Source organism: Pan paniscus, chromosome 7 (assembly GCF_029289425.2).
Source record: "Pan paniscus chromosome 7, NHGRI_mPanPan1-v2.0_pri, whole genome shotgun sequence".
Lineage (NCBI taxonomy): Eukaryota > Metazoa > Chordata > Mammalia > Primates > Hominidae > Pan > Pan paniscus.
The window spans coordinates 22,649,725-22,664,164 of record NC_073256.2 but is presented as its reverse complement, the minus strand read 5'-3'; the positions used below and the strand labels follow the sequence as shown (position 1 = coordinate 22,664,164).

The 14,440-nt window shown below is 42.7% G+C and overlaps 2 protein-coding genes across 2 annotated transcripts; both read left to right on the top strand.

Annotated features, from left to right (window-relative positions):
• The first annotated feature begins 4,548 nt into the window (after positions 1-4,548).
• On the top strand, positions 4,549-7,326 carry LOC117978329 (beta-defensin 103A). Its single transcript, XM_034951170.2, has 2 exons — positions 4,549-6,248; positions 7,181-7,326. Exons 1-2 carry the CDS (start codon positions 6,191-6,193, stop codon positions 7,324-7,326), a joined length of 204 nt encoding a protein of 67 aa, XP_034807061.1. The 5' UTR covers positions 4,549-6,190.
• A 27-nt stretch (positions 7,327-7,353) lies between these two features.
• LOC100982111 (putative zinc finger protein 705G) lies at positions 7,354-9,493 on the top strand. The gene is made up of 3 exons (XM_034951172.2): positions 7,354-7,360; positions 7,771-7,853; positions 8,909-9,493. The coding sequence occupies exons 1-3, from the start codon at positions 7,354-7,356 to the stop codon at positions 9,491-9,493; spliced, it is 675 nt and encodes a 224-aa protein (XP_034807063.2).
• The last annotated feature ends 4,947 nt before the right edge of the window (positions 9,494-14,440 follow it).

The following is a 14,440-nucleotide window of genomic DNA, read 5'->3' as shown; positions in this document are numbered from 1 at the left end:
CACTGTGCCTCCTCCTTCTCCTTAAGTAAAAATTCTGATACCTACTTTATGCCTTTTTTTGTCAGAGAAATGCATTAAAGCACCAATTGCCATGCCAGGTACGTAATAACAGCTCCATAGATACTAGCCACCATGTGCAAATCATTTAATAGTCATCCATGGCCTATTACCACATCAGTCAATAGGCTCATCTCAATTACCAGTTCTGAAGAAAGGATAGTGGCAGATGACCTGTTTTAACAAAAAAGTCCCCTGGGTCACACCTTTTGCCTTGGATGCATCACTTCCCCACCTCTGCTGCCAGCCCATTGATGAGTTGACCTCATGATTGTTTTGTAAGAGCCACCTGTCCCCTAAAAGTCCTCCCTGAGGAAGCAGCCATCAGAACTGTGTAGGCTGGTGGCCAGAGGTAGTATAGGGTGTGTTTTTACTGGGACAGGGCCATGATTAAATAGAAAGAACCTGGTTGGAGTTACACAGGCTAAACAGAAGGTGAGGTACTATTATGCACTTCATTCTATTTGTGGCGAAAATATTGCTGCCAAATGGGTAGAAAAATGTCTTTAGGGTAGCTTTATATGAATTTCTCATACACTTATCCCCTCCTTGATTTTGCCTATAGGAATTAGGAGAGTCAGTCCCCATCTTGTCAAGCATGATTTTAGAAACTCTGGGAAAGGCATGCAACCCCACATCACTGCTAAGCCTATAAATTCCTAAACTAGTTTGAGCCTGTTTTAAAAAGATGCCATATGTTAAGCCTGGCTCTCTCTCCATAGCATGTCTCCCTCAGTGCCTGCTGGCATCACCACTTTAATTCTAATTGATGGGACTGCCACCTACCCTGTCCCCTGAACAGTATCCCTAGGCTGCCTCCTCTCTTAATTCCTTCTCTCATGCTCAACCATTGTATTAACTCTTGATTGCTTCTTCTAGATGGCTCTGGCACTCAGGTCTGCCTTTCTCCCACTGGCATCCAAAACACAGCAGCCCTGAGTTCAGCTCTTGGTCTTCTGGCCTTCAGTCTCGTAAGCCTCTGCTCCACCCTCCATATCATATCTGCACCAAAGCATGATACCAGCATTCCCTAAAGGCAAGGGTTACTGGGGGCCATTGCAGTGGCTGCCTGCCACACTCAGTATCTCACGAATTTATTTATGTTTTGTTAAACCATAAGTGTGTTCAGATTGTTCTCATGTGGTAAATCATTTGTTGTCTTTGCATTAGCTGCTAGTGTTCTCTCCCTATTTCCTTGCTCTTCTGGAAGTATTTCTTCTTTGTGATATTCATCCTGAGCATCCTAGGAGATACTCTAGGATTTGAAAATAATTCTTATTATCTAAAGGGTGAAAGCAACATAGGACTTGAGTATGTACTTTCTCATTAACATAAGGACATAAATGAAAAGACACCATCTATTAAAGATAATAAGAAATGTTCACAAATAGTATATGGCATTCATTATGGAACTTGGTAGAAGCTCCAAGTGTCATGCAAAATGCGCTCTGCAGAACTGCAGAGGAGGGAGGGATCACTTTCAACTGGGGTGACTGTGATCATGAGGAACTGGTATTTGCGTTGGTCCCTGAAAATTATGCAAACCACTTTGTAGAAAGAATTGGCTGATGCCTGTAAACCCAGCACTTTGGGAGCCCGAGGAGGGCAGGTCCCTGGAGATCAGGAGTTCAAGACCAGCCTGGCCAATGTGGTGCAACCCTGTCTCTACTAAAAATACAAAAATTAGCTGGGCATGGAGGCACAAACTTATAGTCCCAGCTATTTGGGAGGCTGAGGTGGGAGAATCGCTTGAACCCGGGAGGTGAAGGTTGCAGTGAGCCAAGACTGTGCCACTTCACTCCAGCCTGGGAGACGGGGTGAGATTCTGTCTCAAAAAAAAAAAAAAAAAAAAAAAAAGAAAGAAGAGTCAGAAAGAATCTAGTTTCCAGCATCTATCACCAAGCAATCTGGAGAGTGAAGTTGATATTTACAGAAAAAGTGATGTAAAGATTGGTTGAGAACATTGGGGAAATGGTCCAGACTAGAGATGAAGATGGAAGGTAGCTGCATGCAGGCATAGATAACCACATCCCAAAGATCATATGAAGCCAGCAGAGGCCCACGAGTAAGCATCTGGAATACAGTTAGGAGCATGGGAGCATCAACAGGCCTTTCCCCATTTGGGAAATGCAGATAAGTGTATCAACATTATTAAATTACTGCATGATTCAAATGAAATAAATGCAAGTAAATTGCTTAGCACAGTGTCTAGAACATAATATGTACTCAATAAATCTGTTACAATGACTTGACGATGATCATGAGGAGGAGGATCATTATCATCATCATCATTATGATTGCCATGAAAATGTTAAATTCTTGAAGATGCTCCCTTTTGGGGACTTCAGGGACAGGAGAAGGAGGAAAAGTTCCATGATGAATCAAAGGCAGTAATGGGAAGGATAGGAGGAGACAATGGAAAGCAGATGTCTGTTATATCGTGTTACTGTCAGCTTGTATCTTTTTCCATTAGACTGGGAAATAGTGAAAATTCAGAGCCTAGAGGGTGAATATTGTTTATCTTTCTTTCCTGCACAGCACCAGGTCCTAAGACCCTAATACAGAGCAGATGTCCATGAAGTTCTCTGGACGTTGAATTGAAATCGAGGGATAGGTTTCTGAAAGTGGCCTTATGAGGCACATGTTGCAAAATGGTCAGGTTGGAAGATTACAGACAAAAAACTCACTGAGCTGGGGATGTAAAAGGCTTGGCTGGACTTAGGAAGAGTAGTTTGGACAGATTTCTTGAGACGCTAGGATGCAAAGAATTTAGGGACAATGGGGTGATGGAAAAGGGTACACACCTAAGTATAGACCACTACACATGAGTGTAGACCACCAGTAGTCAAGGGATGACTCTGAGAGCAGGCAGAGAAATGACTGGACATCCTGGCTTCAGGTCACAATGCTGCCATTCACTACAGCATGTCATTCAACCTCTCTGAGCCTCAGTGTCCTCATCTATAAAATTGGAAAAATGTCTGCCTTTATTTGTATAACTTATATAATGGTGACAAGATTAATGGCTGCAAAGGAGAATGGCTCAGCCAAACTTCATCTTAGACTATGTCAAGATGAAGAAGAGTTGACACCCTGGATTCCCGTGCTGGGAGCCCATGCCAGAGTCTTGATATCGTTAACCGAGGGTCACGTGGGTGATACTTGGGTGATACATGGGTCACATGGTAATTTGCAATGTACAAGTCAATTTCACACCATTAACTCATAGGGCTTTCACTGTGACCTAAACAGGAAATGTACTGCTCTCTGTGCTTTGTTGCTGAGTTACAGATGCTCACAGAGCTTAGGTAATTTATTCAGGTAAACCCACGCCATACACAGTAGGGCTGAGTGATGGCCCAGTGACGCCTCACTTCAGACCTGGTGTTTGTCTTCTACATAGCTCTGCCCTTCAGCCACAAACTTGGACCAATCACATCTCGGCTCCACATTTTAAGAACAGGATTTAAAAAATAATAATTAAAGGAAAGTCTGACATGAACAAAGGTGATAAATAACTAAATTTTCTCTTCCTCGCTCAACCTAATCAAAATTGTCGAAATGCTGGCTGTGAGAGCTACAAGGAAACCAAGCACATGGGTACAAAAATTTGCAGGATCTGCAGTTCCAAGCGCTGTGACTCAGAGCCCAGGGGCAGGGAGTGACAAGACCCAGCTCTCGTTAGTGTTGTGAGGCTTCAGACACATGAATCTATTCACCCAACTATTAGACAGCACACGTGTACTTGTTATCATTTGAGAGGCTAAAAGTATTTATGACATGAAAAGGATTATAATAAGCCAAAAAGAGGGCAATTCACAGTTATCAGTGGCTCCCTGGAGTAGAGAAGTAAATTACACAGTCTCTCTCTTCTATTGTTTGAAATTTTACCATAAAATGCATTAGTTTTATAATTTTCTTAAAACACGTAAGTCCCTCTCAAAACGGATTTTGTGTGTCTGGAGTATGTCCAAACTTGAAAAGGCTGATTGTCACAGCCCAATCTCCAATTTCCAGCTCCCAAATTAGTTGACAAGAAAAAGTGGCACTTTTTCCTCCCCAAGGAACCTTTATGAAATAGTGGTGTTGCCATAAAAATGCCTCCCAGTCTATGAAGGAACAGGTTAGACCAGGGGTTCACCTGTGGAAGTCTATTCTCCATGTGGAAAAGCAAGTCATCTCCAGCGTCTGACTGTCTTCACCCCAGGCTGAGGGCTGGTGTTAATCCTCTACAACACCCAATGCCATCGTTATCTCTGACATAGTAAGACTGTGAAGTCAGCACCCATCCCACCCACACTCACCTCCTTCCCCCATTTATAAATATCTCCAATTGCTTCGTCTGAAATCATGAACTTAAGAGGAAAGTTAGATTTTAAAAAGAAGCATCTACATATCTAAAGTCTTAAATCTGCTGATTGAGCTCCACTCTTGGCTCAAAGAGTTATCTTTGAGTTATGATGAGTTATCTTTCTTCTACGTTTCTGCAGCCCTGTGCTTGAAATCTTCCTATGACTCCCATTAGAATCCATCCTAAATTTATCATTTGACTGTCTGCCCATCTACCTGGCCCTACATGGAGCTTCTGGAGAGAAAGAACCAAGACTGGTCCCTCTTGGTATCTCATCCACTTCACCCTCACCTATGCTGAAAACATGATACTTGTCCCTTCCTATAGTATGTGTTCAGAGTTTTCTTACTGAATCTGACAGGTGTGGTGCACCCAAATTCTGAACACACACTCCCAGAACTAACACACCCTTGATCCTTAGTGGATCCGTTATAATTGCATTCACATGAAGCAGCAGCTAGGAGACATCACGGTGACTTCAGCTCCCAATTGAATTGTCATTGACTTACTTAGTTCCCAATTGATAGTCAACCAAATACAACCCATCCATTGGATTCCTGAACATTTAAGTTTAATAGCTGTTTTTTTTTTCTTTTTTAGCATTTTTCCCTCTAAACGTTGAATCTATATGCAGGGGAAATCATCTGGCCCCTGGACTGCCTTGAATGCTCCTGAGTCAAGAGTAACTTGAGGTCTTAAATGTCTATTCTGAAGCCCCTCTTTTGCACAGGGACAGTCATTGACTAGGAGGAGATGCCAGTCTATTAAATCTATCATCCCAGCATCCTCTTTCTCTGATGAAGTAAAATTAAACACCTTCTTTACTCATAAATTTGGTAGGTTTTAGACAATGATGAAGAATCGGACATGGGCCGCACACAGTGGCTCATACCAGTAATCCCAGCAATTTAGGAGGCTGAAGCAAGAGGATTGCTTGAGCCCAGGAGTTCACATCTGGGCTCGAAACCAGTCTGGGCAGCATAGTGAGACCCCATTTTATTTTCTACAGAAAATTTAAAATTTAGCCATGTGTGGAGGTATGCGTTTGTGGTCCCAGCTACTCAGGGGGCTGAAGTGGGAGGACCTCTTGAGCCTGACAGCTCAAGCTGCTGTGAGCTGTAATCATGCCACTGCACTCCAGCCTGCACAACAAAGTGAGACTCTGTCTCTCAAAAAAAAAAAAAAAATGAAAGAATGAGACATGTTTCACTCAAATTATAGCACCCCATCATAGGCCAAGGGCCAGGCGGTCAGCTAACCTTGAATGTAGCCCATTTTCCTCCCTTACCTCACTACCAAAAAGCCAGTCCTATTGCCAGGTATTGAATATGTCCAGGGCTGGATTTATTTGGTCCCCAGGAGGGTCTTAGACTCTCCCAGCATTTTAGGAAGAGGAAAAAACTCCAAAGTAGCAAAGTACGGACAAGTCAGCCCCTAGTCACATGCCCTGAGACTATTCTCCAAAGGGGGCATTCTTGCCCATGCCAGCCCTATCTGTACCCACACCCCAATCCGACCCACACCCAGACAAGCCCCTGGAGTCCAGAGAGCACCCGGACAGCCACAAATCCATAGGGAGCTCTGCCTTACCATTGGGTTCCTAATTAACTGAGTGAGTGGGTGTGTTCTGCATGGCGAGAGGCATTGGAATGATGCATCAGAAAACATGTCATAATGTCATCACTGTAATATGACAAGAATTGCAGCCGTGGCTGGAACCTTTATAAAGTGACCAAGCACACCTTTTCATCCAGTCTCGGCGTGGGGTGAAGCCTAGCAGCTATGAGGATCCATTATCTTCTGTTTGCTTTGCTCTTCCTGTTTTTGGTGCCTGTTCCAGGTAAGATGGGCTGGGAAATCTAAGGATTGAGCTAATTGAGAATATGTAATTCAGAGTCAGTATTTCTCCATCCGTCAGAGTGCTTTGGACCAAGCAGGTTTGTTATATGGGAACTAGGCATCACCATTTTTTTTTCAGACAAGAATCATTAAGAGGCCAAGTGCGGCGGCCCATGCCTGTAATCTCAACATTTTGGGAGGCCGAGGTGGGCAGATCACGAGGTCAGGAGTTCAAGACCAGCCTGGCCAAGATGGTGAAACCCCGTCTCTACTAAAAATACAAAAATTATCTGGGCACGGTGGCGGGCACCTGTAATCCCAGCTACTCGGGAGGCTGAGGCAGAGAATTGCTTAAACCTGGCAGGCGGAGGTTGCAGTAAGCCGAGATCATGCCACTGAACTCCAGACTGGGTGACAGGGTGAGAGTACACCTCAAAAAAAAAAAATCATTAAGAAACTAAATAGCTCCCCAAAGGTATCTCTTTCCCCAACTCTTCAAGGGAAGATTATTATACCAGCTGATGAGACATGAATCAGACATAAAATTTTAATATAGCAGGAAAGATTGATTTACTCTGAGAATAGAAGCACAGGCTCCTGTTTTACTAAGTGCGGTGGTTGGAGGTGGAATGTTTGTGCTACCTCTGAGGACACCACAGCCTCAGCACCCCCACTGTTCCTGCGGCAGTCACAGGGTCACGCCACTTCCCCGGTGCCACTGTGGGTCCACAGCTGAGCTGCAGCCTTAGAAACATTGTCTATGGGTTGTTTAGTCATACCTTTATTTTCCTCCTGATTTTATAGAAAAAGGAAAAAGAAACAAAAGAATACAAGAAAAGCAAGAGATGAGTTATTTGAGGAATTCCAGAAGCCTTGTATGTGTACTAAAAGCCTTCTTAAAACCTTTCTGTGTGTGCTATTTTGTCATTGCAGGTCATGGAGGAATCATAAACACATTGCAGAAATATTATTGCAGAGTCAGAGGCGGCCGGTGTGCTGTGCTCACCTGCCTTCCAAAGGAGGAACAGATCGGCAAGTGCTCGACGCGTGGCCGAAAATGCTGCCGAAGAAAGAAATAAGAAGAGAAGAAATAAGAACCCTGAAACATGACGAGTGATTTAAGGGTGTTGTAAACACCAAACCCTCCCAAGGAGAGAGAGTGCCTTCAAATTCCTCTTTTTTTTCTTTTCTTTCACTTTTGGGAAAAGGATAATTCATATACTTGGCTGGGGTTAAACTTTCATATGCTGACTCTTTTCCTGATATCCCTGTGAAGACTATCCCTCTTTTTACCTGCCTGATATCTCATCTCCATTTTAACTCTTTTCACATTTTAATTTTAAAAATCTTTTCTAATTTCTGACACTGTACAATCTATTTCTTCTATTCAAGTAGTTTCTTCATTTGACACACTTGCCACATCTAAGTGTCAATTTTTGAAAAAAGTACGTGGGCCTTGGGGCTTTTCAAACAATTTTATTACCATAATACCAATGTAACAATTTATTTTTCAATTATTTCAGACAGGGAAAGTGCCCTTAAGAAAACACACATGATATCCATGCATCCTATCACCAGAAAAGACGCCTCCACCAGTATGACAATGGTAAGTTTTATAGCTGTGTACACCAGTCATCTAAGTTAAAGACATGGTAATGGGTTAAGTTAGTAATGAAGCACAATCACCTGAGCGTAATTAGGCTGGCATTAAGTGCTTTCTAAGCAAAAAAAAATTGGATACTTTGAATTTAGTGAATACATTGACCTGTGTTCTAAACCATAACATGAGATCTCTAAAATAGAACAAGTGCATATACATTGCTCATGCCCAGACATTGAAAGATATTGATATCAACACAATTATGCAATAACTCTGCAGTTGAGATGTTACAGAAGAGAACATATCTGTGTCTGCAGGAGATAATGTGTATGCAAATGTCAATCGAGAAAAATGACAAGACAAGTCTCAATCATTTTAGGAGATTTATTTGCCAAAGTTAAGGACATGCATCCAGGGGACAGGTGTATGCCTTTCTCCAAAGATGATTTTGAAGGCTCCAAATTTAAAGGGGAAAGGTGGGATATTGAGAAGTACACAATTTTCATGTAAAAGGTGGGTAGAAAAAATAGTCATTCATGCATTTTTCTGGCTCAGTGAATCTGGATTTTTTTAGATAAGATGACATAAACAAATGAGGCAGAGGAATAATGCAGGAAAGCTGCATTTTACATAAGACAACATAGGCAACATGGGGCAGGGAAACAATCAGATATGCATTTGTGTCTGGTGAACTGGGGATGACTGCACCTGTAAAGACAAGTTATCAGTTTGCATTGCCATGGTGCAATTTTAAGAGCTCATGAGGAATTTCCTCATGGGCAAAATATGGGGGAGGCTTATAGCTTTTCATCTTGTAGCCATATTATTTAGGAACCAGAAGAGGGAGGCAGGCTTGTGTGACCCAGTTCCCAGATTGATTTTTCCCTTTGGTTAAATGAGTTTAGGGTCCCAAAATTTAATTTCCTTTCACACAAGAAACATTGGAAAGCTTTCAACTGGGGTCTACCACTGAATGGTTGGTCTAGGATTCAAAGGTAGTGAAATGAATGTATAGATATATGTGGGTAAACCATTAAGAGCTTTTAATCTTTGCCCCAAAGGAGAATTCTCTCATTCTGGAGGATCCTTTTGAATGTAATGATTCAGGAGAAGATTGCACTCACAGTTCCACAATAACTCAGTGTTCGTTAACTCATAGTGGAAAGAAACCCTATGTCAGCAAACAGTGTGGAAAATCCCTTCGTAATCTTTTGTCCACTGAACCACATAAACAAATTCATACTAAAGGTAAATCATATCAGTGTAATCTATGTGAAAAGGCCTATACTAATTGCTTCCACCTTAGACGGCACAAGATGACTCACACTGGGGAGAGGCCATATGCATGTCATCTATGTAGAAAAGCCTTCACTCAGTGTTCTCACCTTAGAAGACATGAGAAAACTCACACGGGACAGAGACCATATAAGTGTCATCAATATGGGAAAGCCTTTATTCAATCCTTTAACCTTCAAAGACATGAGAGAACTCACCTTGGAAAAAAGTGTTATGAATGTGATAAAAGTGGGAAAGCCTTTAGTCAAAGCTCTGGCTTTAGAGGAAACAAAATAATTCACACTGGAGAGAAACCACATGCTTGTCTTCTATGTGGGAAGGCCTTCAGTCTGTCTTCCGACCTTAGATGACATGAGAGAACACGCACTGGAGAAAAGGCATATGAATGCCTTTTATGTGGGCAAGCCTTCAGACAATGTACTAATCTTAAAGAGCATCAGAAAATTCACCCTGGAGAGAAAATTATAAACTTCTTCAGAACATATTCTGACTTTAGATGACACGGTGTTAGGAATGACGAAGGTAAGGAATGTGGAAGAGACTTCAGCTGTAGTTGTAGCATCTAAACATGCCGAAGGACTCACATTTTGAAGAAATACTGTAATCAACATGGAAGATACTTCAGTTACCTTTATTCTTCAGTCCACATCAATAAATTCATATGGAAGAGAAATTGTATGACATGTATGTACCAAAGACTTGTTAGTGATCTGAGCATAAGTGACATGAGAGAGCTGAAACTGTCAATATAATCAACTAAAAGTGTTCAGCAACAGCTATAACTTAAAACATGTGGGACTTTCAGGTAGAGAATCTCTAACTCTGAATTCAGTGTGAAAATGTTTTTATTTGCAATTTATTGCCAAATAACATGAGAAAACTTTACTTGGATGAACCCTTTATTTCTATTTTCTGTGAATAAACATTCAGCCAAGCACAGGCTTGATGTTCACAAGAGAAGAGTGATAAAATGCTGCTAAAATGGAAAATAAGAGAGGAAAGCCTTCATGAGCTAAATAAGAAGGGAAAATCTTTCCAAGGGCAATGAATTCTCTTGGAATACCAAATACTTCTTACTGGAGAAGTTATGCAATGAAAAATCATGAGAAATCCTTTCTTCATAGAGCTACACTTGTGGCACATGTGAGATTTCTCACTGGACAAAACATGGTTAGCATCTTGAAAGGAGAAAATTCTTTAGTGGTAATTCATTTCTTAGTTGACATTGAGTTTCTCACATTGAGGAGCTATCAAACTTGAAAATCACTGTGGAGAAACCTGATAGATTTCTCATCAGAAAAGTGAGTCAAGAAGGTGGACCCCTAGAAAAAACTCTTAACACATACTTTAGCAAAATAATTCAGAAATTTGAGAAAATATCTATTCATAAAAATGTGGCATGTAAATGCATAATAGCAAAGTGACCAGGGAATAAATTGAGTGCAGAATTATATAAGAAATCTCATTAAACTTTTCCAAAAGACCAATACTTACAAATATTGAAAGAATACAATCTGTTGTTGAACAAACTTAGTATGTTGGCGAAGCCCTTGTTTCATTTATGCAGCCCTAACAAATCGATTTGCATCTGCACTCCTTGGGTGAGATTCTTGGTCGAGATTCTACCCCAACTTCTGAGTCTCCCCAGTCTTCAACAGCTCTTTCCTCACAGCTCACCTCCCTTTACTTCAACGTCCACTAAAACCACTTGTTTCCATCCAACCCTCGAGTTGACACACCAGGGATCTTCAGCCCCACTTGCTAGATTTCTCAGTGTGTCATTGCATAGATTTAGCAGGGAAATGGAGGCTGTATCAAAGACACCTTGTATATGCATTTGGGTGTCCGCAGCCCTTTCCTCTGTCTCTGAGCTGTTACCTGGGATCAGAGAATAAGGCAGCTCTTCTCTTCTATCCCTCAGAAGGCTCTTGAAATTTTGTCCCTGGACCCTCTCTAACTGGAAGTAGCAGTTCATCTCATAACACCCCACATTTTATTCCGGTAAGTCCTGAGTTATTACACAGAGACAGACACAGCTGTGCTCCTTTTACTGCAGTCCAGAAGATAAAACACCAGCATGATAAAACAGCTGAACCTGTCAGCCACCTTGCAAGCCTTTCCTATATTTGATTCAATATAGGGATTTCATTTTCCTGAAGCAAAATGAAAGTTCTCACAGAGGGGCCCTCCTCTGCCTTGTCCTCAGAATTGGAAAATGTATTGTCTGTGAAGGAGCCTCACCACTGAACTTAAAACTCAAGAGAAAATGTTTCCTGAATATCAAGTGGGATGACTTGAAATTTTGCCAAACAGGCACAATCTTAATATGATCGGCCTTACTAAGGCTAAATGGCCTTATCCATGGTTGAAATTGACACATCATTATATTTTAAAATCTCCACAAGTGATTGATTTTACTCTGCAGCCAGGGTTGATGTCAAGTGTGAGGATAATGAGCAAGAAATTCAAGCCCTTGGCAAACTGGTTGGAGAGGCAAGGACTGTGTCCAGGCAGAGCTCATATCATTATTTATTGTTTAATCTATTTAATTAAATATGTAATTTACCCACAAACTGTGGCTGACATTATATGTACTCCTGAACCCCATTAAGATGTACTATTTGTGCTGTGAAATTCTATGGGATTTGACAAATGCATGGTGGCAGATCTCCAGCCATTATTAAAGTGTAACACAGAATGCTTCTCTTATTCAAGCTCGTCTTCCCTCCACATAGAGGGAATCACTCGGCTTTTGTATACTGATTTTTGGATTTGCTTCTTTATTTCCATCTTCTTTAATTAAAGCACAAGATATCGTACTCAATTTCCATTTGATCTTCCAAAAGAAAAGTACTGAATAATCTACACCTGAATTTCAGTGATTCAGACTCAGGTCCACCGCTAAGGCCAAACGTCCTGTGCTGCCACCTCTTGGCCGACAGAGGGCAATGAAACCCATCGTTCCGGCCATGCCGGGCGCATGCGCGGTCTGCCTCCCGCGACGGGCCGGGTCTCCAGGGAGGACCTGAGTTTTCCTCACCCATGGTCAGGGAAGCGCCATCGCCCTGGCTTTGAGGCTGGGGCCTCCGGGGAGGTTCCGGTAGGGGCTTTGGACAGGCCGCTCTTTTTGCAAGGCCTGAGACGGCCGGCCCTGCGCAGGCCGCCCTATTCCGCGCCCTCAGGACGTCAGTATCCGCCTGAGGCCGGATACCCCCTCTGGGCCCGGATGCCCCCGCTGGGACCGGAGCATCCTCGGCGCTGCCCTCCCAGAGCCCCGCAGAGGCTGAGGTGGCGCGGGGGCGGCCCTGGCTCCGCGAGAAGCAGCGGCAGCGAGGGCTGGAGGACCCGGGCTACGGGGCTCCGGGGCATCTGGCCTGGTTGGGACTGAGCCCATCCAGGGACTGGGACTCTGGGATTCTGTTGTAGGTGGATCTGGGGCAGGCTCAGGACCAAGTCCCTCTCCTTCCACCAAGGAGCGCCCAGAGGCCGGCGGCAGCTCCAGGTTCACCTCCTCCTCCTCCAGGTGTTTACTTTTCCTTTATTTCTGTGAGGCCAGAAATTGTCGCCATCCTTCACATCAGTGAATAGGGACCCTAACACTCATTACCTCAGGTTCATTGTTATTGCCATTAACAGTGTTGGTGGCATTATCACTAAGATCATCGTTGTTGTTATTATTGTCATTCATGATTATTAGCAGATGTGTTCATCATTTTGCTTCACTATGCATATATATATATATATATATATATATATATATATATATATATATTTGGGATTGGTTTTGTATGACGTTGAATTGAGCTTCTTTAATCTTGACCAGTGTTGTCAGATTTCTGAAGAGCATTCCAGAGGACATCTCCTGCCTTTCAGCGCAGCCACAGAATTTCGTGGGCACAGGAGAGCACCTAGAATATTCCCCTTTCATTGCACAGCAGCTTTGGGAAATAGTGGCTGCCTGGCTCTGAGATGACGTAGAAAAGACTGGATACTGGGGCAAGTTTTAGCACCTCCACTGGTGTTTTTATGAAGCTAAGAGCACTGTCTCCCAAGTAGACTTAGAATAAAATCTGATGGCTCTAAAGGGCTATGGCTGCCCTTCCTGGGACTTCCTGGGAACCTTTAAACCTTCTGTGGTTCTTGGAGTAGGTAGGTTGCCAAGTCTGTTCCTCATATGGTAGCACCAGTCTTTTCTGGGCCAACAAGAGCACTTAGAATATTTCCAGAAGCTCAGGCATGCCATCTCTGTTCCTCCCTTCTGTTCAGTGGCAATTCCCTGGGTCCCTGGCTGTCATAGAACGTCCTGCAGAAGGTTGGGCTTGGGTGACTTCCTGGCCAGCCTTCTCAGGCAGTCATCTTTGAAAACCTTGAAGAGACTCACAGAGGCCATTCACTGGTATTTCATGACTGCAAGTGGGGTTTCTGGATCCTTGAGTTTACTTGGAATATTTGAATGGCTCTGAATGGCCAAGAAACTCTCCCTGGTCTTAGAAGTTGCCAAAAGCTATTACTGGGCCTCTGAAGAGACTTTTAAATTTTTCCAAGTACATTTGGGCATAGGAAACTTTTCCAGGTCTAGCTGAGCCAGCTCAGGTCGAGTCCTGAAAAACTGGTGGGTATTGGGTGATCTCATCTTATGAAAGAGCAATTGGTGGCAAAGCTGGGTCTCCAGGACAGCTGTGTGTGTATATGTCTGTAGAACATGCCTTGTAGTCATCTTTGGTAACTGAACACCATTTGTGAATGGATAAACTATATTCATTGCTGTACAATAATGAAAAATCCATATTAACAATGGCAGTAATAAAAATATTGATGTATATTAACAGGAATAATGATCATCATGATACTAGTACTAATGGTTTTAATAGTGATAATAATACTAACCCTATGGACTTGGGACATATAAGTTTTCCATAAGTGGATAATAGGCATAAATATTTGGCTGTGTAGGGTTATTTCAAGTCCCAAAAAGCAAGGATGAACATCTAGAACGAGAATAAAAACAATCTGGAAGTTAGTATGTGCACACCTGGGGACTCCTGTGTTAACTTCTGGTGTTTCAGCCTAAGAGAGAATGTTAATATAACCCTGGTCCTGGAACACCATGCTGACCAACACCTACCAGCTTTCAGGAGATAAGACAGCTGGCTGATGGGGCAGGGATCCAGAGAAGGCACGGGTCCACACCTGCACATGTTGCCCAGTGGCAGAGTTCATGACAAGCAATAAGCCCCAGGACAATGTCATTCCCAGCCACCTGGCTGTCATCTGTCTTTCATGGCCCTTCTCTACTG

Coding starts and splice junctions, on each gene's coding strand:
- LOC100982111 (XM_034951172.2), top strand. Junction 7,854..8,908: donor CCTCCACCAGTATGACAATG/GTAAGTTTTATA, acceptor TTTGCCCCAAAG/GAGAATTCTCTCATTCTGGA.
- LOC117978329 (XM_034951170.2), top strand. CDS start 6,191: ATGAGGATCCATTATCTTCTGTTTGCTTTGCTCTTCCTGTTTTTGGTG. Junction 6,249..7,180: donor GTTTTTGGTGCCTGTTCCAG/GTAAGATGGGCT, acceptor TTGTCATTGCAG/GTCATGGAGGAATCATAAAC.